This window comes from Candoia aspera, chromosome 7 (assembly GCF_035149785.1).
Source record: "Candoia aspera isolate rCanAsp1 chromosome 7, rCanAsp1.hap2, whole genome shotgun sequence".
In the NCBI taxonomy this organism is placed as follows: domain Eukaryota; kingdom Metazoa; phylum Chordata; class Lepidosauria; order Squamata; family Boidae; genus Candoia; species Candoia aspera.
In genome coordinates, this window is record NC_086159.1 from 50,928,713 (window position 1) to 50,955,406 (window position 26,694).

Sequence of the window (26,694 nt, forward strand, 5' to 3'; positions counted from 1 at the left end):
ACCTCATGTTCCAATTTTCTAGGCCATTGTTTAGGAGGTTAAAGAATAGGCTGAAAAATCTGGATGTCTACTAATGGCTGCAAAGAGATTATTCTATATCATTTTTTGCTGCCTAGATCTGGCAGCCCCTTCATATTGCAAAGTTGTGAACCATAACAAGAAAAATATTTTTTTCATACAGTAGATCGTTTAAATATATGAAGATTTTAAAATTATTCTGAAGCAATTATTTTCAACCTGTTCCCTTCAATATTTCCACTTCTTATTGTCAAAAGTGTGCTGTGCTTCTGCTACTAAACCTTCAAATACTATAAATGGGGGACATCTTCCAAAGCCCACTGTTCATCCATGTCAAGTGATTTTTCCAGGCTTTCTTGGACTTCAAATTTCTTCTGAGTGCCTCTAAAATATATATCCACCACTGTCCTATTGCAGCATATTGAGGAAAACATTGGTAGCAGTAGGCAAGCAATCTTTGAATGAAACGTGCCTGCTGTAACTGATCTCCCCTTTGAAGAATCTCTGACAAGCCCCAGAGGAACTCCAGGGTTCCCTGAATCTCATTTTGAAAGCTAACCATCTCAAGCATCAAAGTAGAGGCATAAAAGGAGTTGTCCTGAGGTATCTAAGCTGTCCAAAATTATATATGCTTTATATATTTTAAAAGAATATCTAATTAGCAACTAGATGGTAACCAGTCCAAACTTTAAGACCCCAAAACTACTCTTAATGTAGAAAAGGAGTTCTAGTGATTTGCTGGAGGTTTCCATATAACATAGAGGCATGGGGGTCAGGAGAGTAGTCAAGCCCATGCTGTTGGTGAATGGTGTTTTTGGGAGCCATTTGTGTTAATTGGTTAGGAACAGTGCTTTTTAATTTTTAAAAATATACATTATATTTATATTGTATTTTAATTTCTGTTAGCCACCCAGAGTTGCACTGGTGAGATGTGTGGCCATATAAAATGATATCGATCAATCTATCAGTCAATCAACTGTATTAAAATTCAGAAGTTCTTGGCTTCCTCTGCATGTTATTACATGATCCAAAGTACGTTAGGAAGTATGGTGTAATTAATAATAATAGAAAAGGAAAGATAGGTAAAACTGGTTGATACTTTTACTATTAACTGTAGCTCTACATACAATATCTTTCTATTCTTGCAAAACATTCTTGCCTCTCCCATATCCATGCACAAATTCCTACATAGCTTTTCTCCTCTCTTTTTCAGGATGTCATTAACTCAGTCCAATTGCAACTCTCTCTGTCCTCCCTTTCCTCTTGATCCATTCACTCATCCTTCATCAATTCAATCCTCATTCATTCTCTCTGTGTGACCAGCCACCTTAACATAGTTCTCTCATGCTTGTCATTCTTTTTTGTATTAAATCCACTTTCATTCAGCAGCCATTCATTCTTGACTCTATCTTTTGTTTTACTACACACAGCCACAGCCACACATACAAGTTTGTATGTGTGTGTGAGTGTAAACCCCATTGCCATTTCATTCAATTCACATTTTATGTTTCTCCTGACATACCCAACTTTCACAGAAGTTGGGCAGCAATCATTTTCATTTTTGTACTCGTTTACAGTATTCCTTGAATTAAACTACTACCTTTCAAACAGCATTGGCAGGCCTTAAAAATTTTCCATTCATTTTGTAAATTTTCTCATGTCTACTTTAGCTATAAATTTTCTTGTAATTCTATTAAACTGCCTCCTAGATTACTGCATTTATCCACCCCAAAACTCTTGGCATTTCAGGTTCCTTTGTTTCTCTAATTTTTGCATTCTGATCACCTATCAATAGTGCCATCTCCTTTTTTGAAATTGCTTTTAGTACCTATTGCAATTTGGCAGAGAAGTTTTCGGTATTTTCCACTGTTGTGTCTGCAAGAACGGAAATTGGTATAACATTGATGCTACTTATCGATCATCTTTTCTTAGCATCATTGCCACTCCATTTGTTCAAATCATGTGTTTTAACTGATTTGGTCTGATTCATAAGAACTAGTTGTTAAATAGTTCTGGGGATATGGCACCTTTCCATTCTACCTTCAGTGAGAAGTGCTGAGAAGGATAAAGTGGTAAGGCCTAGCAGAGATGCTTCCAGAAGTACTACGGACTTAAATATGGGGCAGGCAGCTTCCACTACTGTCTGGAAACTGGAGCAGGAAGGGCTATGGAAACTGAATCTGAGCGCAGTGGTCCTGCTAGCTTTGCTCCACTCCTTATCTGCTGTGATGGAATGTGGACTGATGCAATGAAGGGGGAGGGGAATACCAAGCTATTGCAGAAAAATGTATCTGTGTAGACTTTCTTTGACAACTACTTGCCTTTGATTTTTAAACCATAGATTGGAAAAACAGCTTAGGCTGAAATTCTGTGCACATTTAACTGAAAAAAACAATTGCCTAAACAATGGGGCTGTCTTCAGAATGCACTTGCATGGTATTATATTGGTATGGTAGATTTCTTCTTAGCTATCTTAATCAAATCCAAGTCCTACTAAATCCGATAAGACTTACTACTCAGTAAGTACCATTGTATCTGCAGAATTTAAGCCAGTATATTAAGATGTATATTTACAGCCAAATTACAAGGAGAAAAAAAAGATACAGGCAGAAATGAAATATATATCAAGGTATACTTAGATACAGTGCTAAGTGATTCTTTTTTTAAACTTTCAGAGCATGATGAATGTCTCACAAATCAACACAACTGTGACGAAAATGCATTGTGTTTCAATACTGTAGGAGGACATAACTGTATTTGCAAACCAGGTTATACTGGAAATGGCACTGTATGCAAAGGTAAGGTATCACAATCAGATTTCAGACCCTTTGTTTCTCTAACCTTTGCATTCCAATCACCCTTTAGTAGTACCATCTCCTTTCTTGATGCAGCATTTAGCACCTGAAATTTTCTACGTAGTACATGCTAAACTTGCCTTTGTACCTGAAAGATGGATGTAATTGCAGTTCTGAATAATTCAAAGAGTATGTTTGATCTATTTAGATATATAAAATAAAGATACATTATTATGTGAAATCATCCAAGATCAAAACATAAGTTAGAAGATGTAGAGAGTAATGAAGATCACCTTGGTAGAGAGGTTACCCAGGTGAAAAGGAGTGAAACATATCTTAAGTCCACAACAGATAGCATTCAGAAGAATCTCAGATAGACACCTCCCTAAGTCACAGGAGTATAAGAAGGGGGAGGAGGTTCAGCACAGACTTGCAAGATTCTGTTAGAAGATTGAAATGTCTATTGTGCATGCAAATTAGACTTAAACCATTTTTAGTCAGGTATTTGGGAAAATACCCTTCTGTCCCACTCAGAATAGAATTGAAGATCCTCTTATGATTTTATTTAATGGTTTCAGCCTTTTGCAAGGATGGTTGTAGAAATGGTGGAGCTTGCATCGCTTCCAATGTCTGTGCCTGTCCGCAGGGATTTACAGGCTCAAGCTGTGAAACTGGTAGGAGATCCTTTACTATATTTACCAAACGCATAACTGAATTTCTGTGTATGAAATAATATAGCTTCTTAAACACCATGATTTCTGTTAAGAAGAATTGCCAGGACCTGTTTGCACCCCAAATTTACTCTGTGAAAATTTGGCAACAAACTGTTTAATTTTCAGCAACATTTTTTTCTCAAAAGGGTATAAATGGGAGGGGGAGCAGATTCCTTCTTTTCCATCCTTAACCCTGCCCCATCACTACCCTAAAATTGCAATGCTGGAATTTGGTCATTTTGCTACCGAATTTCAGCAACCTTTGCATAGAGGTAGAAATCAGAGCAGTTTGCTTCTCAAAGTTCCCCCTTCCCACTCTTAAAAAAAATCACTAAACCAGAATGTCAGTAAATTAAAAAGAAATGTTCCTCTGATGTCACTACTTTTCCAGTGACATAATCTGCAACACTCACCCTACCCCTACCCTGCTGGTCAGGGCGTAAGTTGTTGCCTCCAAATCACAAACAGAAGCAGAAATAGCCATGTGTCTCTCTACCACCAGTTAACTCTACATTATCAAATTAGTTTTGTCTGGTAAAGGTGAACATTGTGTGTGCTGAAGGTTTTTTTAAGTGTGGAATCATGGTAACCTTTATTTTTGTTGTTTGTGTACATGTGGATCTTTTTTAAATATGTGATACATTTTAAATTGCTATCAATCCAAAATCTAGGGTGGATTTAGAGAGAAATGGAGTTATTTAAAATTTTTATTTATTTCAAGTTAGTTAAATTAACGATGTCTCATTCTCATACGATTAGTCAATCTATATGTCTATACACAAAGTGAAGTATTTCTCATCTTATTCAAATATATATTAAGTGTGCATGTGATAGCAATATCTCTCACAGATTTATGGTCACTATCCAGTCAAACCATTTCTGGCATATCTTATAATACCTGCAACTTAAATGCATTATAAATGAAATTGCTGTTAAGCATAAACTGTCATTAGGGAAAGAGTCTATTCTGATTATAGTCTTTTTTTTTTCCACAAAAGATGTTGCTGTTTTTAAACATTGCTTGGTTATTTTTCCATACTGGAAAAATTAGACTTTTCCTTTTAAAATGTATAGATTAGTATAGTACATTTCATCAAGTTTAACTCTTTTACTTCATTTTTTTCTTTACTGTTGTAAGAAATCTGGGAACATGCATACATGGATAGAAAGTACTTGTACAGTATAAGAATACCTGACTAGCTATTGAAGTGATACTATAAATTTATCTCCAGTACTGTGTGAGATATATTATTAAGAAATAAACCTGCCCACATACTCTTGCACACCATTATTATTTTCAGGAATTAATATGCTTTCCTCCTTATTGTACAAAATTCTTTGGGTGGAGGTATTTTCCCTTGACTATTCTTTTATTTACACCTAATGAATATTGTGTGCAAAAAGATAAGAAATGCTAAGCAGTATACAAGTCTTCCCCTGGAAATGATGAAGAAAAATCATTATTTGAAAAGCATTGGTTTTTCTGGGATTCTGTCTTCCACTGAGCAGTTAAGTTGTTGCTATAATGTTGACTTCTGCTGTATTTTTTTCTTTTCTCTGCAATAACCTAGATTGCAAATTTTGAAAATTCCCACTAGAAATGTATCAAATATTTAACAAAAGTTCTAGTCCTGCTTTAGGCATGAAAACCGAGGACCTGAGGACCTGCTGCTCGGTCCAGCGGAGGCTCTGGCTGTCGCCTGGAATGTGGCGGTGGCCGGGGCCTTGGACAGGATCGTGCCTGGGCGGCCTCTCTTGCCCGCTCAAACCCGACACTCCCCGTGGTTCATGGAGGAGTTGAGGGTCTTGAAGAGGGTTAAGAGACGCCTAGAGTGCCACTGGAGGAAGACAAAGACTGAGTCCAACCGAACACAAGCTAGAGCCACTATTAAGGCCTACCTTGTGGTGGCAAGAGCAGTGAAATGTCAGTATTTCTCTGCTCTCATTGCATCCACGGAATGTCACCCAGAGGCCCTGTTTAAAATTACCCAATCCCTTTTGGGGAAAGGGAAGCCAGAAATCTGTCTAGAGGGCCATGCTGAGGAATTTTCTGGGCATCTGCAGGATAAAATTGCTCGGATCTGTTCCCAGTTGGGCTCCGAGTGTGAGACAGAGACTGGGAAGATACCCAGGGAATGTACTTACCATGTTATCTGGGAACAGTTTGACCCGGCTGAACCCAAGGAAGTGGACAGGATCCTCCAGACTGTAAATGCCACCACTTGCCAATTAGACCCATGCCCCTCTTGTCTGGTGAAAGCAGCTCGGGGGTGACATGTGGCTGGGTCCAGGCAATGGTTAATACATCCTTGAGAGAGGGGGTGTTTCCAGCAGCTTTCAAGGAAGCATTGGTGCACCCTCTCCTCAAGAAACTGTTGCTAGACCCTACTATATTGGACAATTTTTGTCCAGTCTCTCACCTCCCCTTTTTGGGGAAGGTGGTTGAGAAAGTGGTGGTGTTGCTGCTCCAGAGGATTCTGGATGAAATGGATTATCTAGACCCCTTGCAGTCAGGTTTCAGGCCCTGTCATGGGATGGAAACAGCATTGGTCGCACTTATGGATGATCTGTGGTGGGAGCAGGATGGAGACAGTGCATCCATCCTGGCTCTTCTTGACCTCTTAGCAGCTTTTGATACCATTGACCATGGTATCCTTCTGGACCAACTCAGGGAGTTGGGGGTGGGCGGCATGGTTCTGCGCTGGTACACCTCCTTTCTCCAGGGCCAGTCCCAGTTGGTGTTGATAGGGAGTGAGGGATCCAGCCTGTGGCCCCTACTTTGTGGGGTTCCACAGGGCTCAGGGCTCTGTCTGTTCCTTTTTAACATTTACATGAAACCACTGAGCGAGATCATCTGTCACCATGGGATGAGGTATCATCAATATGCTGATGATACTCAATTATACATCTCCATCCTGGGTGAAGTAAGTGATGTCGTGACCACCCTTTCTGAGTGTCTGAGGGCTGTGGGGGGCTGGATGTGGAACAACAGCCTTCGGCTGAACCCTGGCAAGATGGAGTGGCTGTGGATTAATGGCTCCTTGGTTCTGGGAAATTATCAACTTTAGTTCTGGATGGGGTTGCACTGCCCCAGACAGACCCAGTGTGTAACTTGGGGGTACTCTTGGACTCATGTCTCCTGCTTGAAGAGCAGGTAGCAGTCATGGCTAAGAGGGCCTTTACACAACTTCGTGTTGTGTGCCAGTTACACCCCTTCCTGGAATGAGAGGCTCTTTGAATGGCTACTCATGCCCTGGTTATCTCCCATATAGACTATTGTAATGTGCTCTACATGGGGCTACCCTTGAAGAATATCCGGAAGCTACAGCTGGTCCAGAATGTGGCCACACGGGCAATTTTAGGTGCCCCAAGGTTGGCACACGTAACACCTTTGCTACACAAGCTGCACTGGGTCCCAGTTTGCTTCCAGGTCCAATTCAAGGTGTTGGTTATGACCTTTAAAGCCCTACATGGCATGGGGTCAGGCTACCTGAGGGACCGTCTCATCCCCATTACATTGACCCATCCCACTCGGGCATGCAGAGACGGCATGCTACGGATCCTATCTGCTAGAGAATTCCATCTGGTGGGGTCGTGGAAGCACGCCTTCTCTGCAGCAGCGCCTGCCCTTTGGAATATTCTCCCCCCAGAGGTGAGACAGGCCCCTTCGCTCCTGGACTTCCACAAGCAATTGAAAATCTGGTTTTGCCATCTTGCCTGGGGCAGGAAGGAGAGCAATCACTCTTAGGGATGGCTAGGTCCCTAGAAGGACCCTGTTTTACTTGTGGATTCATTGAGAACTTTTAGCCATCTGGTTTTTATCTTACTTATATTTTATTGTGTATTTATATTTATTGTATAGTTTTATATTGCACTGTTCTAATTTTGTTTTTGTTGTAAACCATCCCCGCCCAGAGTCCCTCCTCGGGGGGAGATGGACAGTCATAAATTTGATGGGTGGGTGACTTTAGGCCAGTCAGTCTCTTTCAGCCCATGATGTCAGGCTCGGGTCACAAGCCGTTTGGGTAATTCCTGTTGCAACCAACGGATCAACATTTGGTTGATTCCAAAAAAAAAAGAGCAGACCCTGCACTTGTGGGGAAAATGCTAGGAAGGGGGAAAAAAAGAAAAAATAACAAAAGAAATAAGATGGACATTGCAATATTATTGGCTCTGCAAGAAGGAGAGTGAAATCTGGATTTAAAGTAAAAGTCTTTATTAATTCATAAATCTCGGATTCTATAATAAGTTACTATCCCTTGCAGTATTTCAGGAGTTCTCTATGAGGCCAGTTCATATTGACAGTTTTCCAAATTATTCACTCTAATTCTGTGGGGCAGAATTAGTAGTATTTATGGTTACTACTGTGGTGGACAGTAAGCTTAGCGTGCTACCTGGATATTGAACCCTTTTTTCTTTTTTACTCTTGAATATAGGATTAGCACTAGACCTTACTGGGCTCTTGACATAAAGCTCTTATTAATACTTGTCAGCAATGAATCCTTGCTTTCTCAGTATAGCTTCTTTTTCCTAACATTACTTGTCCTTTTCATTCAGAATATGCTTCAGGATGAATGAAATTAAACACTTCCGGTGGAAGAAACTACAACACTTCCTTTATTCTCTAAGGAATCTGTAGGTCAGAACATCTAATACCACACTGAAAGGTTTAGGAAGCTAAGTTACTGTTCCTTTTTTGCCTGCCAGTAGTATTAAAATCTCACATCCAAAAATATTTTGTCCTCTGCAGACATAATCGATTGGTACAATATCCTTGTTGTTATTATGGCATGGGTGCATGCTGTATATTTGCAGAGGTAACTGTAAACTATAGATTACCCTAACCCATTTGGCGGGAAAAAGCAGCCAAAACAAGGGGATGTGATAAATTAGTGCACGAAACTCCCTGGAGGGCAACAACTTTTTGGCAAGCAAAAAAGGAACAAGAGCAGGAAATACGGTCTCGTTGCACCATAAAACCAATCACCAAGAGGAAATGTCTGACACTAGTAGACATCACTCTCCTTCTTGCAGAGCCCAATAATGTACATTAACTCATTAAATGAAATAATGATGCCATTCACAAATTTTGCATGTTTAGAAGATTAAAATTCAGCTGACATGGGTAACTCATCTAAGTAATTACTTCATTTACATGTCACTTTCTGTGGAAGTTGAACAGTTAGCACTGTATGGTCAGCTTGTCTCTGAAATAGATCAGCAAACAATGCCTGGACACTCTTTAATCCCACCCACCTGCTGTTTCACAGAGATGACAAATAAGAATAAATTGACCTTGTCCAATTTTGCACCTGGAAGCAAACGGTCAACTTACTGTACTTAAACTTTAACTGGCTTAACATAAGCTTCTGTACCTCACTCATTAGTTCCAGATCCATTTTGCCTGTTCATTTGTATGCAATGCAGTTCTATGGTTGCTTACTTTATCATAACCCAGCGGGACTTTCTGGTTTGGACCTCTATTTGCGATTGTACCCTAGGCTGCATATTGATCCCACTTACCTAACAGAAGCTCTGTTGAACTATATTTAACTTCCTCTTGGTTCAGTATGGCCAGGGTCACAGAATTAGAAAATCTTGTATCCTTCTCCATATTCTTTATCCTTATCCTTGTAATCCTACTTCATAGGATAATATTGATGTTTTAAGCATCAGGAAATACAGTAATTGACTATGATTTCTATACTAACATACGTCCAATGTCAGACATTGACCCTGTAACTCAACATTCATTGTGCAATCGTGTATACGTTTACTCAAGCATGTATACTTTCAGGGGTGTGTGTATGTGTATATATATATAGTCTCGTCCATGTACGAAGGCCAAAGTGGTCCCACTGGTGGTAGGGGCACTTGGGACTGTGACTCCTGAGCTGGGAGAAGGGCTCCAACAGATCCCAGGAATAACATTAGAGCTCTCTGTCCGGAAGAGTGCAGTGCTAGGAACAGCTAAGATACTGTGCAGAACCCTCAAACTCCCAGGCCAAGGTTGAGGAAGACACATACCACCCATAAGGGTGAGAAGGGAATTTTTTATATATATAATATTGCAATCAGTATGCTTGATACATAGATCTTCAGAAAATTTATTTATTTATTTTATTTTCTATCCCGCCTTTATTAGTTTTATAAATAACACAAGGTGGAGAACATACCTAACACTCTTTCCCCTTCCTATCTTCCCCACAACAACAACCCTGTGAGATGGGTGACACTTTAAATCATGATAAGAATCTTTTGTCTGTAGCTTTATATGATTGCAATGCCATTTTTACTTCACAGAACTGTATGTACTTGTCAGGTAGGTATAGATTATGTAGCATCTGTCTTTAAATGATGCCAAATCTTTAATGTCTCATTTTATTCTGGGGAATTATAGAAATTTCTAATCTTCATATAAGAAACTGAGGAAGATCCTCATGTAAGGACACTGTACTATGGCAGAAAAATGAATTTAAAAGTGTGCTCTACACCAGTCATAAAACGAGTGCACTGAGCTTTCTATCCTGCTTATAGCAAAATAGCTACACAGTGTTATTCAATTCTTCAGTTTTGGTTAACAGGTTGACCTTCATAAATTATAATAGTCTTGCACAAACCTTTACCAGCTGACAAATGTTTTCCTTATGTTCTTTTCCTTAAAATGAATATTAATAACCAGATTGCTCTTTACAAAAATAAATATAATAAACAGTGACAGTAGCTACTCCACCTACTGTGTCTCTGGCAAACCATTTAATAGGTTTGTTGACTGATAAGAGAGAAGCAGGTTTTCAACACTTCTCAACATTTGTTGCAAATTCTACTATACTAGCACATAGGACCTTTTACATTCTCACGGTATCTTAGCTTATTTCCATTAATCAATCTTTTTTCCACTTCTAATCAGTATTCAGGGTGAAAGCATGCCCCTTTTAGACATCTGAGAGGAAACAGGTTACCATTAAAGTCTGTGCTTTTCACTATGTAGGGATGTATCAGGATTAAATAAATTAGACTGCGGTCAATTTGAGAAGCTCCTTTATACCGTAAGAAAATGCACTCTGGTGCACTTTTTAAAAAGTAACTTAAAATGTTTTACAAAAGAGACACAGAATTTTCCTGTCAGCTTAATCACACTGATCAGAAAGCACAATGAATGAATAATGTAGAGGAGAAAAAAAATATAAACCAAGTAAAAGTTCCATTTCCCTCTTTGTATTCCTCTCTGCCCTCTTCATTTCTTTTTCATTGCCAGAACTTTTCTACTTCTGTAAATTCTAGTTTTATGCCTTGCATATTGCAACCTTCTCTTTCCTGATTCTCCATGCTGTGTTGTTCCATCATATCCATTTCACAAAATGGATATAATAGCCCAAATTATTCACCTCATTGCTTAGCCTGTGTAATGATGGTTACTTTTTAATACTTATTATTTGCTTACCACTTAATTTCAGATTCAGCATAAACTCCTCATTTTTTATGAAATCTTTCTATAGCCTGCACCAATATATCCTTTAGTAGTCCCTCTTTCCTTTTATATTTCTTACTGTGGACAATTTTGGCACAATATGAACAGATATTTACTTCTTTAAACTTGAATATTCATCTTTTCTTTGTATACCTTTTTGTGCTGAATTTTATACTGTAAAAGGCATGGGAGGACTATCTTTCCACTATGTTTACCAAAAGAAAAACGGAATTTGAAATACATTCCTGCCAGGATAAATAGGCTGGAAAAAAAGAGTTATAAAAACAGAAATGAACCTGGCCTACACCTAGTTTCCCCATCTTGTCAACCTAAGCATTGCCATCTCCAGCTGAAACCAGTCCTGGTGATTTCTGCCCTCCTCCATAAATGTGTACATGCCATACAGTTGTGTATATATGTGTATGTGTTTGTGTGTCAAAAGCCAAAAAGAACAAGGCTAGGACCAACAAAACAATGTTATAATAATGTACGTAATAATTATTGTGGAGTCCTTGGTGCTCTCTGAGCTTGGTTGTTTGCTTGCAGTCATTTCATTGCCCAACTAGGGAACATCATCAGTGCAAGTGAGTGTGGGGATTGTTCTCTGTTTATATACAGTATCTTGCCCTGCCAGTTTTGGTGGGGTTGTGATTGTCTTCTTGGTAGTTCCTTGATTGGAGTATTGTTTTCCGCTTGCACTAAAACAATGGCAGGGCAAGCTACTGTATATAAACAGGGGGCAAACCCACACTTACTCGCACTGATGATGTTCCCTAGCTGGGTAATGAAACATCTGCAAGCAACCAACCAAGCTCAGAGAGCACCAAGGATTCCACAGTTCAACCCTGAGCTAAATATATTCTCTTCTATTGTTAACAATTATTAATTGAAAATAATTGCCTATAAAATAATGTATTTCATTTAAAAAACTAATTGATTCCTATCTGAATATACCAACCATTTTCTTACATACATAAATCATAAAGTTCTGCTTCACATAGGAACAGATAAGTACAGACACAGACATATTCCCTTTCCTCCTTCCTTGAGGAACAGCAAGGAGGAGATGGAAATGGAAATTAAAAAAAAGAAAGGTGGAACAAAAGTGGGTGCAGATGAATCAAAAGAAGAGATAAGACATGGAAAGAAGAGACTCTGCTTGGGCAGGACAGAAAGGTTTAAACTCAGTAGGCAAACAACATTCCCAAGCACCAGCTACTCTTTAGATATTCTCTGCCTTTTCTGTTGTGTTGCCCACCCTATGCAGCTACTTAGTCCCTGAAATTTGGGTGGCCCCTGTCCTGTTGGCTTTTGAAAGACACTGAAGACCTGGCAGTTCTCATGGACATTGGGCCAGGGTATTTAGTGAGCTCAACTCTGAAATATGCTTTTAAGAGGTGTCTTATGGAGTTGAGTGATTGCCCTTGACTGCTCGTTTCTTTTGAGGTTGGATATTTTTACCTGACTTTAAATGTGTTGTAAGCCACCCAGAGTTGTTTTGAATTGCTTGGCCAAATAAACAAATAATCATGTCTTGCAATATATGACTGCAGCTATTTGCCTCTTCTGCTCATTTCTTTCTTTATCACAGATTTTTCTATTCTTATCATTCCATGAAAGAGAGCCTCCCATTCACAGGTAATTATACATCAGTGGGGGACTCTCTCTGCTCCTATAAATAAGTATTCCTAATCTGAAAAATCACAACTGATATTAAAAAGGGGTTTCTTTCACATTTAGAACGGCAATGCTATGCCTGAATAAGAAAACTCAACTTGCATTGAGCGCATAATAGCCCAAAGGCTGCCCAGTGCCTTAGACCCAATGGCCTCCCCTTATCCCTTCCTACCACCCCTGCATCTAATTTAATGCCCCACATTATCTGGAATGGTAAAGTCTGCTCATCTGAAAAGATAGGAAGAAGGAGAGGAGGCTCTTGGTTACGTCTCATGGCAGTCTTTTCTGTGTATCGGTGCTACATTTGGGTCGACCAGCTTGAGCCCTTAGTTCTTAAATATACAATGCAGCATAAATAAAACATGAATTTAGCAGCAGCTCAGCAATATATTATAATATAATTTCGTTCCACATAGGAAGAGAATAAAGAATGACCTCATAACTCACTCCAAGCACTTTCACTTATAAATTATAGTCCATTATATAATTAAAGGAAATACAATGAATAATGACATTAACGTTCTTACACGTCCCTCTTTCATTGCCTCCCTTTGCTCATTTTAAGAGAAGCAGCAGTTCTTATATTTAGAATCAAGTATGCCCAAGAATTTTTTTTTGGCACAAAAACGTACATTCCCAAACCGAGTGTCCTGAGACAGTTGGTATTACATGTCTCTCTCAGTTTGTGTTGGATGTTCACTTGCAAAATAGTCTCTAAATTAGATATCTCAGCTTGCAAACATCATGATCATGTTTGGAGTAAAGCTGGGCTTTGGTTGTATTTTTGGTATACTGGTCAAAATAGTGTGTGTGTGTGTGTGTGTGCAAGCGCACACACGTGCACTGTTGGAAACTAAGATAAAAGGGATGATCTGATCTTGTGGAGTAAAATTTATGCAGGACATATCAGTAACCCAAAGTGGTTTGGTCTTATAGAGATAATGAATGAAAATTAAATTGCAGAATAAATATATGAAGGAAGAGTGAATGGGTCAAGAGGAAGAGAAAGACTGAGAGAATGATAGTTGATGGAGTTAATGAGTTCCCCAAAAAAAGAAAAGACAAAAGGCAATATTGAAGTAATATAAGGACATGATGGAAGCAAAAATGCTTTGCAAGGGAAAAAATATATGGAGAGATATAGTAAATTGTGTTGGTGTACCTTAGATTTATCTGTGTCTCTTTTTTTCTACATATCTCATGCTTTAATTGCTTTGGCTTACTATTTGTTGTGCTTTTCTGCACTTTACATAATGCTTTTTATTTCAAAAGGGAAATGTATGATATGGGTACATCAGATGTTCTAAATCTGTAATTTTCATGGTTAAGCATAGCACACACACAAACACACACAAAAAGGAAAAATAAAATCCAACAAACTTAACAATGTTATCCATAAAGAGTTTAATTTCATTCCTATAAGTCACTCTTAAATCCTGATTTAGAAAGGTTTCGGTATGAACTGTTGCAGATTAGAGACAAGAGCAGAATCATTCAATGCAACTATAAGTCAATATGCAGATGGGGTGGCAGATTTAATTTTGTTTGATAGGTTGTACTTCACATGACATAGCACGCTGGGAAAATCTGTCATCAAAGACCTATCTAAAGTTTTCAGAAGTAAAGATGTCAGTTTAAAAACAAAGGTGTGTCTGAATCATGCCATGGCCTTCTTAATTGCCACATATGCCTGTGAAAGTTGGACATTAAAAAAGGAAGATAGGAGAACTGATGCATTCGAATTGTGGTGTTGGTGAAGATTATTGAAAATACCATGGACTGCCAGAAGAACAAACAAATCAGCTTTAGAAAAGATACAACCAGAATGTTCCCTAGAGGCAAAGGTAACTAGGCTTAGACTCTCATAATTTGGGCACATTGTCAGGAAAGACCGATCGCTTGAAAAGGACATCACATTTGGTAAAGTCGAGGGCCAGCAGAAAAGAGGAAGACCTTCAATGCGATGGATTGATACAGTTACAGCAACAATGGATGCAAACATTGGAACAGTCAGGCATATGGCACAAGACCAAACAGCATTCGTTCTGTTATACATAGGGTCGCCATGAATCATAAACAACTCGACGGCAACTAACAACAACAACTACTTTATCATTTGTAACCACACAATTAGATTAAGTCCTTCCTGTTTTTAATCTTAATATTGGACCTTCCTTCCTTCCTCCTTCCCTCCCTCCCTCCCTTCCTGGGAGGCTTAATTGTCTTTACAGGAAAGCAGGATATAAATTCTCAGCTAAACTATGAGCACACTTAATTGAAACTCACTTGAAGGCAATGTAACCTACATTGAAGTCAATGAAGCCTGTAATTGTAGTAGACTTGCTTTCTATATTCAAAAGCTGCTGAAGATATATTAGGGAAAAAATCTTTAGAGAACTAGTTCCAGTGTTGATAACAATTAACTTAATGAATTTAATTAACTCTTTGTTCTGATCAGTCTAGTAAGTCTATGCTTTGCAGGAAGGTAGATTTAAAATTCACATTTTTATTCACATTCACTTCAATTGTTGGCAGTAAATGAAGCTGAATGAATGAATGAATGAATGAATGAATGAATGAATGAATGTATTCCCTGAAGAATCACTGTTAGATATTGCTGAAAATAAATCTCCCAGAAACCTCATGAGTTCTGAGAGTTTCTTTAAAGTCAGAACAAAACAAGCTATTTTGTTATTTTGACTACAGAACAAATTGTGGCCATTATAACACCAGTGTTTTGACTGTTCCAGGCAGAGAAAATAATCTCGAAATAGGAAATCTCCTGACCTCAAAAAGGTCTGTTTTCTGTGTTCTGAGCTTCACAAACTGTCTGTGCTCATAGAGCTTGTTTCAAAATGTAAACGAACTATTTCAGTTTTATCGCAATGGAATATAGCCAACTCAGCTGTTTTGAAATAATGTTTCAAGCAGAGCTGATTTTTTCCCTGAGTTTAAAGCAAAGCATCTTACCGATTTTGTTCACCCCACTAGTTAGTACCAACACTTGGCACTGTGCCCCAAACCACATTTCTCAGCAGAGCTGAGGAAGCATTGATATTATGCAATTTTATGGAATAGGTCCAGTTAGTAACCTAACCGTTTCACACTAGATTAGTAGAAGTCTGAAGGGTCTTCACAATATAATCTACTCATGAGGTTAGCAGATAATGTATGCCCAGGCTAGGCTTTTTTAGATTTTTTTCTTGAGTAAAAGCTATCCTAGTCACTGATGCCATCTGTGCTTCCAGTGAAAATTATAGGTCCAGAAAACCTGAGACTGCGTATCTGACCTATTAGAGGAGTACAATAGCACTGTTATTGTGTTACAATAGCACAATTGGAGTACAATAGCACTGTTCACCTGGACAGACCATCTACCTAGTAAAGGTGATTTCATCTTTTCCAGACTGAACCTCATGTAACCCTTGCCCTGCTTAAGCACCAATTGAGGATATCCTCCCATTCACCTGGATAAGATACAAAGGAGAAATAAAAGTGGAAACGTTTTTATATTCCTGGTAACTCAGCCCACATCTGGGAATTACTTTTCCCAGAATTTCATCTGGATGTTAAATAGACAAGGAACACTGAGTACTGGAACAATTAATGTTGATAATGTCATTGAAGCCACGTGATGAACATACGTTCTCCTGCACAGTGGAGTATATTCTTTGCACTGGGGTCATGGAAATAATAATAATATAAAAAAAATCTCTGCTTTTGCTAGAATAGACCAAAGGTCTGTCCTTCAACCTTCAGCTTCAACAGTGGTGAGTCAGTACTTATGGGAAGCTTACAAGTAAACATAAGGGCAACAGTATCCTGCCATTCATGTTTTCCAGCAGCTGTTTGTCAGAGGCATACAGCTTCTGATACTGGAGATAATAGATACCCAACATGAGGAGGAACTAATGAAAGCTTTATCCCACAATATTCATCTATCTCCTTTTTAAATGTGATGAACTTTCCGTGGTAGTGAATTCCACAATTAACTCTGTGCCGTTTGAAGAATTGTTTTTCCTTTAGAGAATAATTATTTTTGTTGTTACTTTTTTGTCTTTCAGCTTCATTAGATACCAGGTTCTAATATTATGAGTAGAGAGAAAAAAAAGTCCATTTTCTCTTCACCATGTCTGAATGTAAAAAATAAATAAATAACTTACTGACTACACTTTTCTAAACTGAAAAGTAATGCTGTTTCCCCATAGAAAAGCTGGTCCAGACTCTTGCTCACTATTGTTTTTAAGAACTATATACTATATGCCAAGCATGGTTTATACAAGGCATTTTGACAGTGGCTGAACATATATTTTTTTTTATTTTCTTTTTATTTGCAACATAGAGCACATCGTTTCCAGAGTATTTGCTCTCTGTAAAAGTTATCACTGAAACAAACTCTTTTAGTGCCAGCTCACACTCATCAGCATGTAGGTGAAATTAGGATTTTTGGTAACACTGGCAAATAACCTCCAAAATTTAATATAAATTTTGAACAAATATTGTCACTTTCCTGTATAAAGAACGTGGTTTAGCTGCAAAGGATGACTAAAGAGCTGTGATTTTTTTTAGAGAGTCAACTTAATGAAAATAGATGTGCATTAAGATTCTGTCTGAATCAGCATCTCAGTACAGTAGAATCGTCTCAGGCTGCCTTCTTAATTGACAATGGCACACATCCTAATTGAATGTGTCTGTATGTATACACAGACATGTGCACACTCAATTTAAAGTATTCAAGCATGCACTCAATTTATCATGCCCTATTAGTACTTTGAATTATCATCTCCAGTTGTTACATGTGTCATATATTTTGATGGTGTTGACTGTGTAATAAGAAACTCTCATAGTCTTGCTTTTCAGTAGATTTGTGGTTGATCAGTTTCTGACAACAAAGAAATGTTAACGGGGCCACATGGTGTAGCGCTTAGTGAGAAAAACATTTTTCATAATGTTTCTATCTAACTTTGGAACACTGCCACAGTCACTAATGAACTAACAACGTGACTGAATTTCCTTTTCATAGCATTTAGAAGGAACTTTAGGGTGTAAAAATCAGTGGAAGATAAGGAGTGTGGAAAATTACATATTTGAGGAATTAATGAACTATCATTCTCTATCACATTTTGCTTCCTTTTCATTAATGGAGCTAAATTAGTTTTTCATAGATAGTTTTTTTTAAACCACAGTCATGCTCTTGTAAAAAAATACACTCAACACCCCCAACCCCAAACCAGAGTTTCATAAGAGTAAGTTTGTTCTTTTATGCAACGTGACAGCCGAAAATATTGCGATGAAGAACTGTGTTAATTCAATTCACTGAACAGTTTGAAATGGATTTGCTGTAACTGATTTCCTTCTTTTGAGAAATATTAATGTTTTAAGATAATTCATGTGAATTTTTTGCTGGGCTCAAGCCATCAGTAATATAGGAAAAAATAGAAATTGCTCTGGGCTGAAGCATGATTTGTGAAGACTCATCTACTGAATGTATTATTGTTCTTTCTTTATATGGTCATTGCAACAGAATAAGTAATGCTTAAATTAAAAAGTTGGAATTATTGTAAGGACTTTAAAATTTTTGTTTTCCTTTTTTAAAAAAGGAGTATATGTACATACATACATACAGTAGATACATATATATATTAGATTTTTTTTTAATCCGGCCTTTATTATTTTTATAAATAACTCAGGCAGGAAACATACTCAATACTCCTTCCTCCTCCTACTTTCCCCATAACAGCAACTCTGTGTGGTGGGTTAAGCTGAGAGAGAGTGACTGGTCCAAATTTACAAAGTTTCAAGAGTTTTTAAGTATAGACAGTATTTCATTCAAATTATTCAAATTGGAACATTTATGTGAGGAGGGATTTCAGGATACTGAACTGTGGTTGATTTGGAAGAATTTTAGTATAACTTTTCTGAAGGCTGGGAGCATGACCTCACAGCAGCAACAGGTCCCTTACCTTTGTTGTTGTTGTTAAAGTGAAAAATTGTAGTTTTCCTGCTGTTTTTGGTAGAAGTAGCAGGGAAAAAAAACCTTATTGGCCCACCACCAACCACAGTCCCCCATCTCCAACCCCCAAATTTATAATTAATGATATCATGTGATATAGTGTAACTCTAAGAACCTTCAGAGATGGGACGCGGTGGCGCTGCGGGTTAAACCGCTGAGCTGTCGATCGGAAGGTCGGCAGTTCGAAACTGCGCGGCGGGGTGAGCTCCCGTTGCTAGTCCCAGCTCCTGCTCACCTAGCAGTTCGAAAACATGCAAATGTGAGTAGATCAATAGGTACCGCTTCGGCGGGAAGGTAACGGCGTTCCGTGAGTCATGCTGGCCACATGACCCGGAAGTGTCTATGACAACGCCGGCTCCAAGGCTTAGAAACGGAGATGAGCACCGCCCCCTAGAGTCGGATTCGACTGGACTTTACGTCAAGGGAAACCTTTACCTTTACCTTAAGAACCTTCAGAGAGAGAAAATGCTGTTTCCTGCCTAGTGTTTTGGTGTTTGTTCAGTCATTAAGTCGGGTCCGACCCTTCATGACCCCATAGACCATAGCATGTCAGGACTTCCTGTCCTCCACTGTCTCCCAGAGTTTACTCAAAGTCATGTTCATTGCATCGGTGATGCTATCTAACCATCTCTTCCTGCCTACAGCCAGCTACAAAAAAGACCTTCATTGCCACCATTGCTGGCAGCAGACCTCCAAGTCAGCAGATCAGCTCTCAAGTCCATCATTTATGATTGAGCTTCTGAACTGGGGCAGGCAATTCAATTAATAGTTGTTGAGATCCACCATTACTATCTTAGGCTTGAACAAAAGTCTTTCCTAAAGTTCAGTTTTATAATTTGCAAAGTAAGAAAAAAAAATCTCTGAATGTCAAAATTTAATGGTAGATGGTAAGGACATTTGAAATATATATATTTCACACACACACACAAACACCATATTATATTCTTGTTAGGTGAACAGAACCTGATTCAAGTTCACCCGATTGACTGTATGTGGGAGTGAAAATCTGAACAAAGATCTAATAACCCGAGTAACCACTACCTTACATTGGTTGTATGCTTATTGGAATTAGGAAATATGGAGGTAATAAGTCTAATCCTTGAGTTTAATTCTAGATGCCAAGGCTTTGACATTTAAAAAGAAATAAGAGACTTTTTGTTAATTTCGGTGTTAAAACAATTATGTTCATGTCTTACTTCTAAAGATACAGAGCTTTCCAGGAGTCTAAACTAGCATTAATCTAATGCACCTTTTTAAAAATAGATTTATTTTAGATGCATGAGGGTCCCCCCCACAAAAAAAAGCTGACTCTCCTGGTCTGCTCTTCTTGATTAAACTCATGCCTGGGTTGATAATAATTTTATAAAATCTATATATTATGTCATGAGTAAGGATGGCGAGCAGGGGGCTCCCATCCAGACTGTCAAGCGCATGCGTAGCACTGAGGAATTGGTCAGCCATTCAAAGAGACACAGATCGGGACTGCCTTAACCTTTGGGGTTTATATGTCTGGGTTTTTCCCACACTTCTTCAGTTTGTTAGGATTCCTGTTATGTACTAGCAATAAACATTAGAGACCAGTTCATTGTCTCAGCGTGTTTCCTGGCTGTTAGGACAATTATCTTAGTTATATCTTAAATATACTCTCATGTTTTGTTATTTGCTTTAGTATGTAAACCCCTGTGATTTACTTACTGTTCTATTTTTCTTTGACAATGTGGAAAATAAAGAAAAGTGAATGAAATATAAGCAATTTCTAATTTGAATTGCCTTGCAACACAACTTGAGCATTTGGAAATAGAAAATCTTTAGACCTGCTACATTAGAAAGTCACATCGCTTGCTGTAAAATAAAAACCCTCATATATCTGTTTTTGTTCTCTTGTAAGATGATTATGCAAGGACTAATACTATAGCTACACAAAAGAGTGATATCTTGTTTGAACAGAAAAATAGCTTCCACTTATCAAAATGTGTCTAGATGGTTATGTCTTTCAAATTGAATCTAAAATTCATAATATAATCTCAAATAAAAAGATCTTCTTGAAATGTGGTATATCCAAATGTCAACATCATATTATATACAGAAAGCCATAAATTCTGTTTTGTTTGTTGTAATGTAAAATACTAGTAGGATTTTCAGTTTTAAAGTCAAATCTTGGTAAATATAGATAGGAAATATTTTCAGATGAATTTCTATGTATACGTTGGGATAGAAATACATCCATATTGAAGAAGATACATTCATGTATTATGTATATCTGAAGTATGTTATAGATTTTCTTTCTAGTTGAATGAGGCTGATTCACACATATGGGGAGGGAGGGATGAATCAGTCATTTTTCCAAGCCCATATCAGTTTTGATCATGACCATTTATAAGTCGTCTCCATGTTACTTGTGCATTAATGCATACTTAAAAAAAATTCACATAGAATCATGCAATTAAATAAGTATTTAAATATGTTTTTAAACATAGTGCACAATGTGTATTTCTAAACATATTTCTATACATTTACACATTGCTAGACATAACTTCTGCAGCAAAGGATCGTTACCTTGTCGTGGTGCTGGAGCTTGAGCATCTCAATGATGCCATGAGCTAAACTGTGAAGGGCCACCCAAGACGGGAAGGTCATGACAGAGAGGTCAGACTAAATGCGATCCCTGGGGAAGGTAATGGCAACCTACCCCAGTATTCTTGCCATGAAAACTAAATGGATCAGTACAACCAGAGATATGTCGGTATACCATCGGAAGATGAGACCCCCAGGTCGGAATATAGTCAAAATGCTACTGGGGAGGAACAGAGGATGAGTTCAACTAGCCCCAGATGTGATGACGCAGCTAGCTCAAAGCCAAAAGGACGGCTAGCAGCCAACGGTGCTGGTGGTGAACGGCGAATCCGATGTTCTAAGGATCAACACACCATTGGAACCTGGAATGTAAGATCTATCAGCCAGGGCAAATTGGATGTGGTTATTGGTGAGATGTCAAGACTAAAGATAGACATTTTGGGCGTCAGTGAACTGAAATGGACTGGAAGGGGCCACTTCACATCAAATGACCACCAGATCTACTACTGTGGAGAAGGCGACCACAGAAGAAATGGAGTAGCCTTCATAATTAATAGTAAAGTGGCTAAAGCAGTGCTTGGATACCATCCAAAAAATGACAGAATGATCTCAATTCGAATTCAGGGCAAGCCATCTAACATCACAGTGATCCAAATATACGCCCCAACCACAGATGCTGAAGAAGCTGAGGTAGAGAAGTTCTATGAGGATCTGCAGCACCTACTGGACAACACACCTAAAAGAGTTGTTATTTTCATCACGGGATATTGGAATGCTAAGGTGGGCAGTCAAATGACACCTGGAATTACAGGTAAGCATGGCCTGGGAGAACAAAACGAAGCAGGACATAGGCTGATAGAATTTTGCCAAGACAACTCACTCTGCATAACAAACACTCTCTTCCAACAGCCTAAGAGACGGCTTTATACATGGACTTCCCCAGATGGACAACACCGAAATCAGATTGACTACATCCTTTGCAGCCAGAGGTGGCAGACATCTATACAGTCGGTAAAAACAAGACCTGGAGCTGACTGTAGTTCTGATCACGAACTTCTTATTGCACAATTTAGGACCAGACTAAAGAGATCAGGGAAGACCCACAGATCAGCTAGATATGAGCTCACTAATATTCCTAAGGAATATGCAGTGGAGGTGAAGAATAGATTTAAGGGACTGGACTTAGTAGATAGGGTCCCGGAAGAGCTCTGGACAGAAGTTCGCAACATAGTTCAGGAGGCGGCAACAAAATTCATCCCAAAGAAAGAGAACACCAAGAAGGCAAAATGGCTGTCTGCTGAGACTCTAGAAGTAGCCCAAGAAAGAAGGAAAGCAAAAGGCAACAGTGATAGGGGAGATATGCCCAATTAAATGCAAAATTCCAGAGGTTAGCCAGAAGAGATAAGAGAATTATTTTTAAACAAGCAATGCATGGAAGTGGAAGAAGACAATAGAATAGGAAGGACAAGAGACCTCTTCCAGAAAATTAGAAACATCGGAGGTAAATTCCAGGCAAAAATTGGTATGATCAAAAACAAAGATGGCAAGGACCTATCAGAAGAAGAAGAGATCAAGAAAAGGTGGCAAGAATATACAGAAGACCTGTATAGGAAGGACAACAATATCAGGGATAGCTCTGACTGTGTGGTCAGTGAGCTAGAGCCAGACATCCTGAAGAGTGAGGTTGAATGGGCCTTAAGAAGCATTGCTAATAACAAGGCAGTAGGAGATGACGGCATCCCAGCTGAACTGTTCAAAATCTTGCAAGATGATGCTGTCAAGGTAATGCATGCTATATGCCAGCAAATTTGGAAAACACAAGAATGGCCATCAGATCGGAAAAAATCAACTTATATTCCCATACCAAAAAAGGGAAACACTAAAGAATGTTCAAACTATCAAACAGTGGCACTCATTTCACATGCCAGTAAGGTAATGCTCAAGATTCTGCAAGGTAGACTTCAGCAATTCAGGAAGCGAGAATTGCCAGATGTACAAGCTGGGTTTAGAAAAGGCAGAGGAACTAGGGACCAAATTGCCAATATCCGATGGATAATGGAAAAAGCCAGGGAGTTTCAGAAAAACATCTATTTCTGTTTTATTGCCTATTCTAAAGCCTTTGACTGTGTGGACCATAACAAATTGTGGCAAGTTCTTAGTGGTATGGGGATACCAAGTCATCTTGTATGCCTCCTGAAGAATCTGTATAACGACCAAGTAGCAACAGTAAGAACAGACCACGGAACAATGGACTGGTTTAAGATTGGGAAAGGAGTACGGCAGGGCTGTATACTCTCACCCTACCTATTCAACTTGTACGCAGAACACATCATGCGACAAGCCGGGCTTGAGGAATCCAAGGCTGGGGTTAAAATCGCTGGAAGAAACATTAACAATCTCATATATGCAGATGATATCACTTTGATGGCTGAAAGCGAAGAGGAACTGAGGAGCCTTATGATGAAGGTGAAAGAAGAAAGTGCAAAAGCTGGCTTGCAGCTAAACCTCAAAAAAACCAAGATTATGGCAACCAGCTTGATTGATAACTGGCAAATAGAGGGAGAAAATGTAGAATCAGTGAAAGACTTTGTATTTCTAGCTGCGAAGATTACTGCAGATGCTAACTGCGGTCAGGAAATCAGAAGACGCTTAATCCTTGGGAGAAGAACAATGACAAATCTCGATAAAATAGTTAAGAGCAGAGACATCACACTGACAACAAAGGCCCGCATAGTTAAAGCAATGGTGTTCCCTGTAGTAACATATGGCTGCGAGAGCTGGACCATAAGGAAGGCTGAGAGAAGGAAGATCGATGCTTTTGAACTGTGGTGTTGGAGGAAAATTCTGAGAGTGCCTTGGACTGCAAGAAGATCAAACCAGTCCATCCTCCAGGAAATAAAGCCAGACTGCTCACTTGAGGGAATGATATTAAAGGCAAAACTGAAATACTTTGGCCACATAATGAGAAGACAGGACACCCTGGAGAAGATGCTGATGCTAGGGAGAGTGGAGGGCAAAAGGAAGAGGGGCCGACCAAGGGCAAGATGGATGGATGATATTCTAGAGGTGATGGATTCGTCCCTGGGGGAGCTGGGGGTGTTGATGACCGACAGGAGGCTCTGGCGTAGGCTGGTCCATGAAGTCACGAAGAGTCAGAAGCGACTAAACAAATAAACAACAACAGACATAACTTATCCTAAAATTTAATTTTAATGTCACTGGTACTTTTTTTTAATATAAAACTATATCACAAAGTTCAGACATGTGCAGATTCAGAAGGATTATTAAATTTTCATTTGAAGAGGTTCAAATCTGTTTATTTTATATCAGAGTTCACCAAGTCCTAATTCCTCAAACATCCCTCTCTATATTTATTTTCTTAATGATTTTAAAATTATGCATTATTGCAGAGGTCTGAATCTATGTACCTAGCTTACATTAACATGTAGAATATAATTCATAATTATTCATAGAAATTCTCAAAGCCAAATAGCAGAAGCTATTGAGAACTGACAGGTGATATGCTTGTTACCTTTATAATTAATTGGTCATGGTTCTTACAACAAATTGACTACTGGCGTCACAGAATGTCAGTTTTTCCAACTTGCTTTTAAAAGTCTTTACCTTCCTGTGAAAAAGATTACTTTGCACAATACTTAATTGTGTTACAATGTTCCTCATGTAGATTTTTCAGTGAAAAAGGCTAATTTTTAAAGGAGCAATTGGTATACAAGAGCCTGCTTTCTTATGTTTAATCAGTGGAGATTTCATTAGGGATATAGCTCCTTTTCAGAATTCATAGCTGCTTTAGGTAAACACTTCAGCAAATTACTAATCACATATCAAACCACTCCTGTTTGAGGCCCCTTAGAATAATTGCAGAATTGGAAGAAAATAAATTCAGAGTAAAGCTAATATATCACAGTAGAAATAGCATAGTATAATATTATCTGATCAGGGTATAATTTAGAGTGTGCTGCTAATAGTTTGTAAGCCAATAAAAAAGGCTGACCATATTTCCTTGAGACAAAAACGAGACATTGGGACAGCAAAAAGGGACAGGGTTAAACTTATGTAATATTCCATATTCATGAAAAAGCAAGACAATAAAAAAGTTTTAAAGAGTGTTTACGATTCATTTGCTAGTCCTTAAAAAGATTACTGTATATATAAAAAGATTTTTGTTTTCATTAAAATGAAAAAGTTTTATTACATGAACATATTGAGCTAACAATTATTCTTCAGTGACAGAACTCATACAAAAATGTAGGTGGACGTAGAGGGGGACTGTATTTTATCGCTATCACCATCACATCTCATAAACAAACTGATGTTTTTAACTGAAGCCAGAGTCTTTTCAGCATCTTTATGTTTCTGGCTACGTAGATGTTGGTTCATGTCACTTCTACCTCCATGAGCAATGGAAAAATGGATATTACAATGTTGGTATACCACTTTTTTTCTGTTACTGCACAGTTTGTCCAGTTCAATAAATTTGAATTCCTTCTGGAGATCGTCGTTAAAACTGCAGCTTCACCTCTTTGGCATTGCAAGGGTAGACTTCAAGCTATAAAAAGATGAGTCCAGTTCACACTAGGTACAAGGCAAGGCTTGAGTCCAGTCCACGCTAGGTACAAGGCAGGCACTAGGACCAGCGTGGAAGCCAGCAGGTTCAGGCACAGAGCTCCAATCTGGTAGCCCTTGGAGGCAGCGGCAGTGATTGGAAAAGGCACAGGAAGGTAGGACTTGGTGGACGATTGGTCAGCAAGGCAGGGTCGGGAGCGGCGGTAGGTAAAGGAGGCACAGGAAGGCAGGCTGGGGCGGCAGGCTGGTTCAGCAGGGCAGGACTGGAAGCAGTGGTGGGCAGCAAAGGTGCAGGAAGGGAGGCTTGTCTGGTGGTCCAGCTGTGCAAGGCTGGGAAGGTCTTCCCGGTTCTGGATTTGACTGGAGTCAAGAGGTGAGGTCTGGAAGTTGATCCTGAAGAACGGTTGTCTCCGACAACCTGTTCCTCTTTTTCCGTCCGTTTATTCTTTTTTCTTCGCGCTGTTTGGAGATAGCAGCCAATGGGCTTCCTTTCTTTTTGGCGCTCTTCCCAACTGTCAAGCTGAGCTTTGTTGCAACTGTTTTGCCATTGCTGCAGAGCTCAGCACTTTTCCCGCTGTTGCTGCAAAGCTCAGACTGCTTTCTAACAAAAAAGGCTTTTAAACGTTTTTTTAAAAATGGGACAAAATTGACATTTATATTAAAACAATGGGATGGTCAGGAACTGTTAAAAAAATGGGACTGTTCTGTTCAAAACGGTACGTATGGTCAGCCTACAATGAAAGCACTGGTTTTATGTTTTTTTTAATGGTATCAGTATTATACCATAGATAAGACACCATAAAACAAATACTTGTTTGCATTGTGACAAGGTTTATTTGCATAATCCCA

General features: G+C 38.7%; 1 protein-coding gene across 2 annotated transcripts in view; it reads left to right on the forward strand.

Annotated features, from left to right (window-relative positions):
* The window catches only part of NELL2 (neural EGFL like 2), a 133,013-nt gene that overhangs the window by 88,333 nt on the left and 17,986 nt on the right, over positions 1-26,694 (forward strand). For both annotated transcript variants that reach the window (XM_063309386.1, XM_063309387.1), the window contains exons 14-15: positions 2,694-2,816; positions 3,392-3,487. In XM_063309386.1, coding sequence (XP_063165456.1) covers positions 2,694-2,816; positions 3,392-3,487 — 219 coding nt within the window. The remainder of the gene's footprint in view (positions 1-2,693; positions 2,817-3,391; positions 3,488-26,694) is intronic.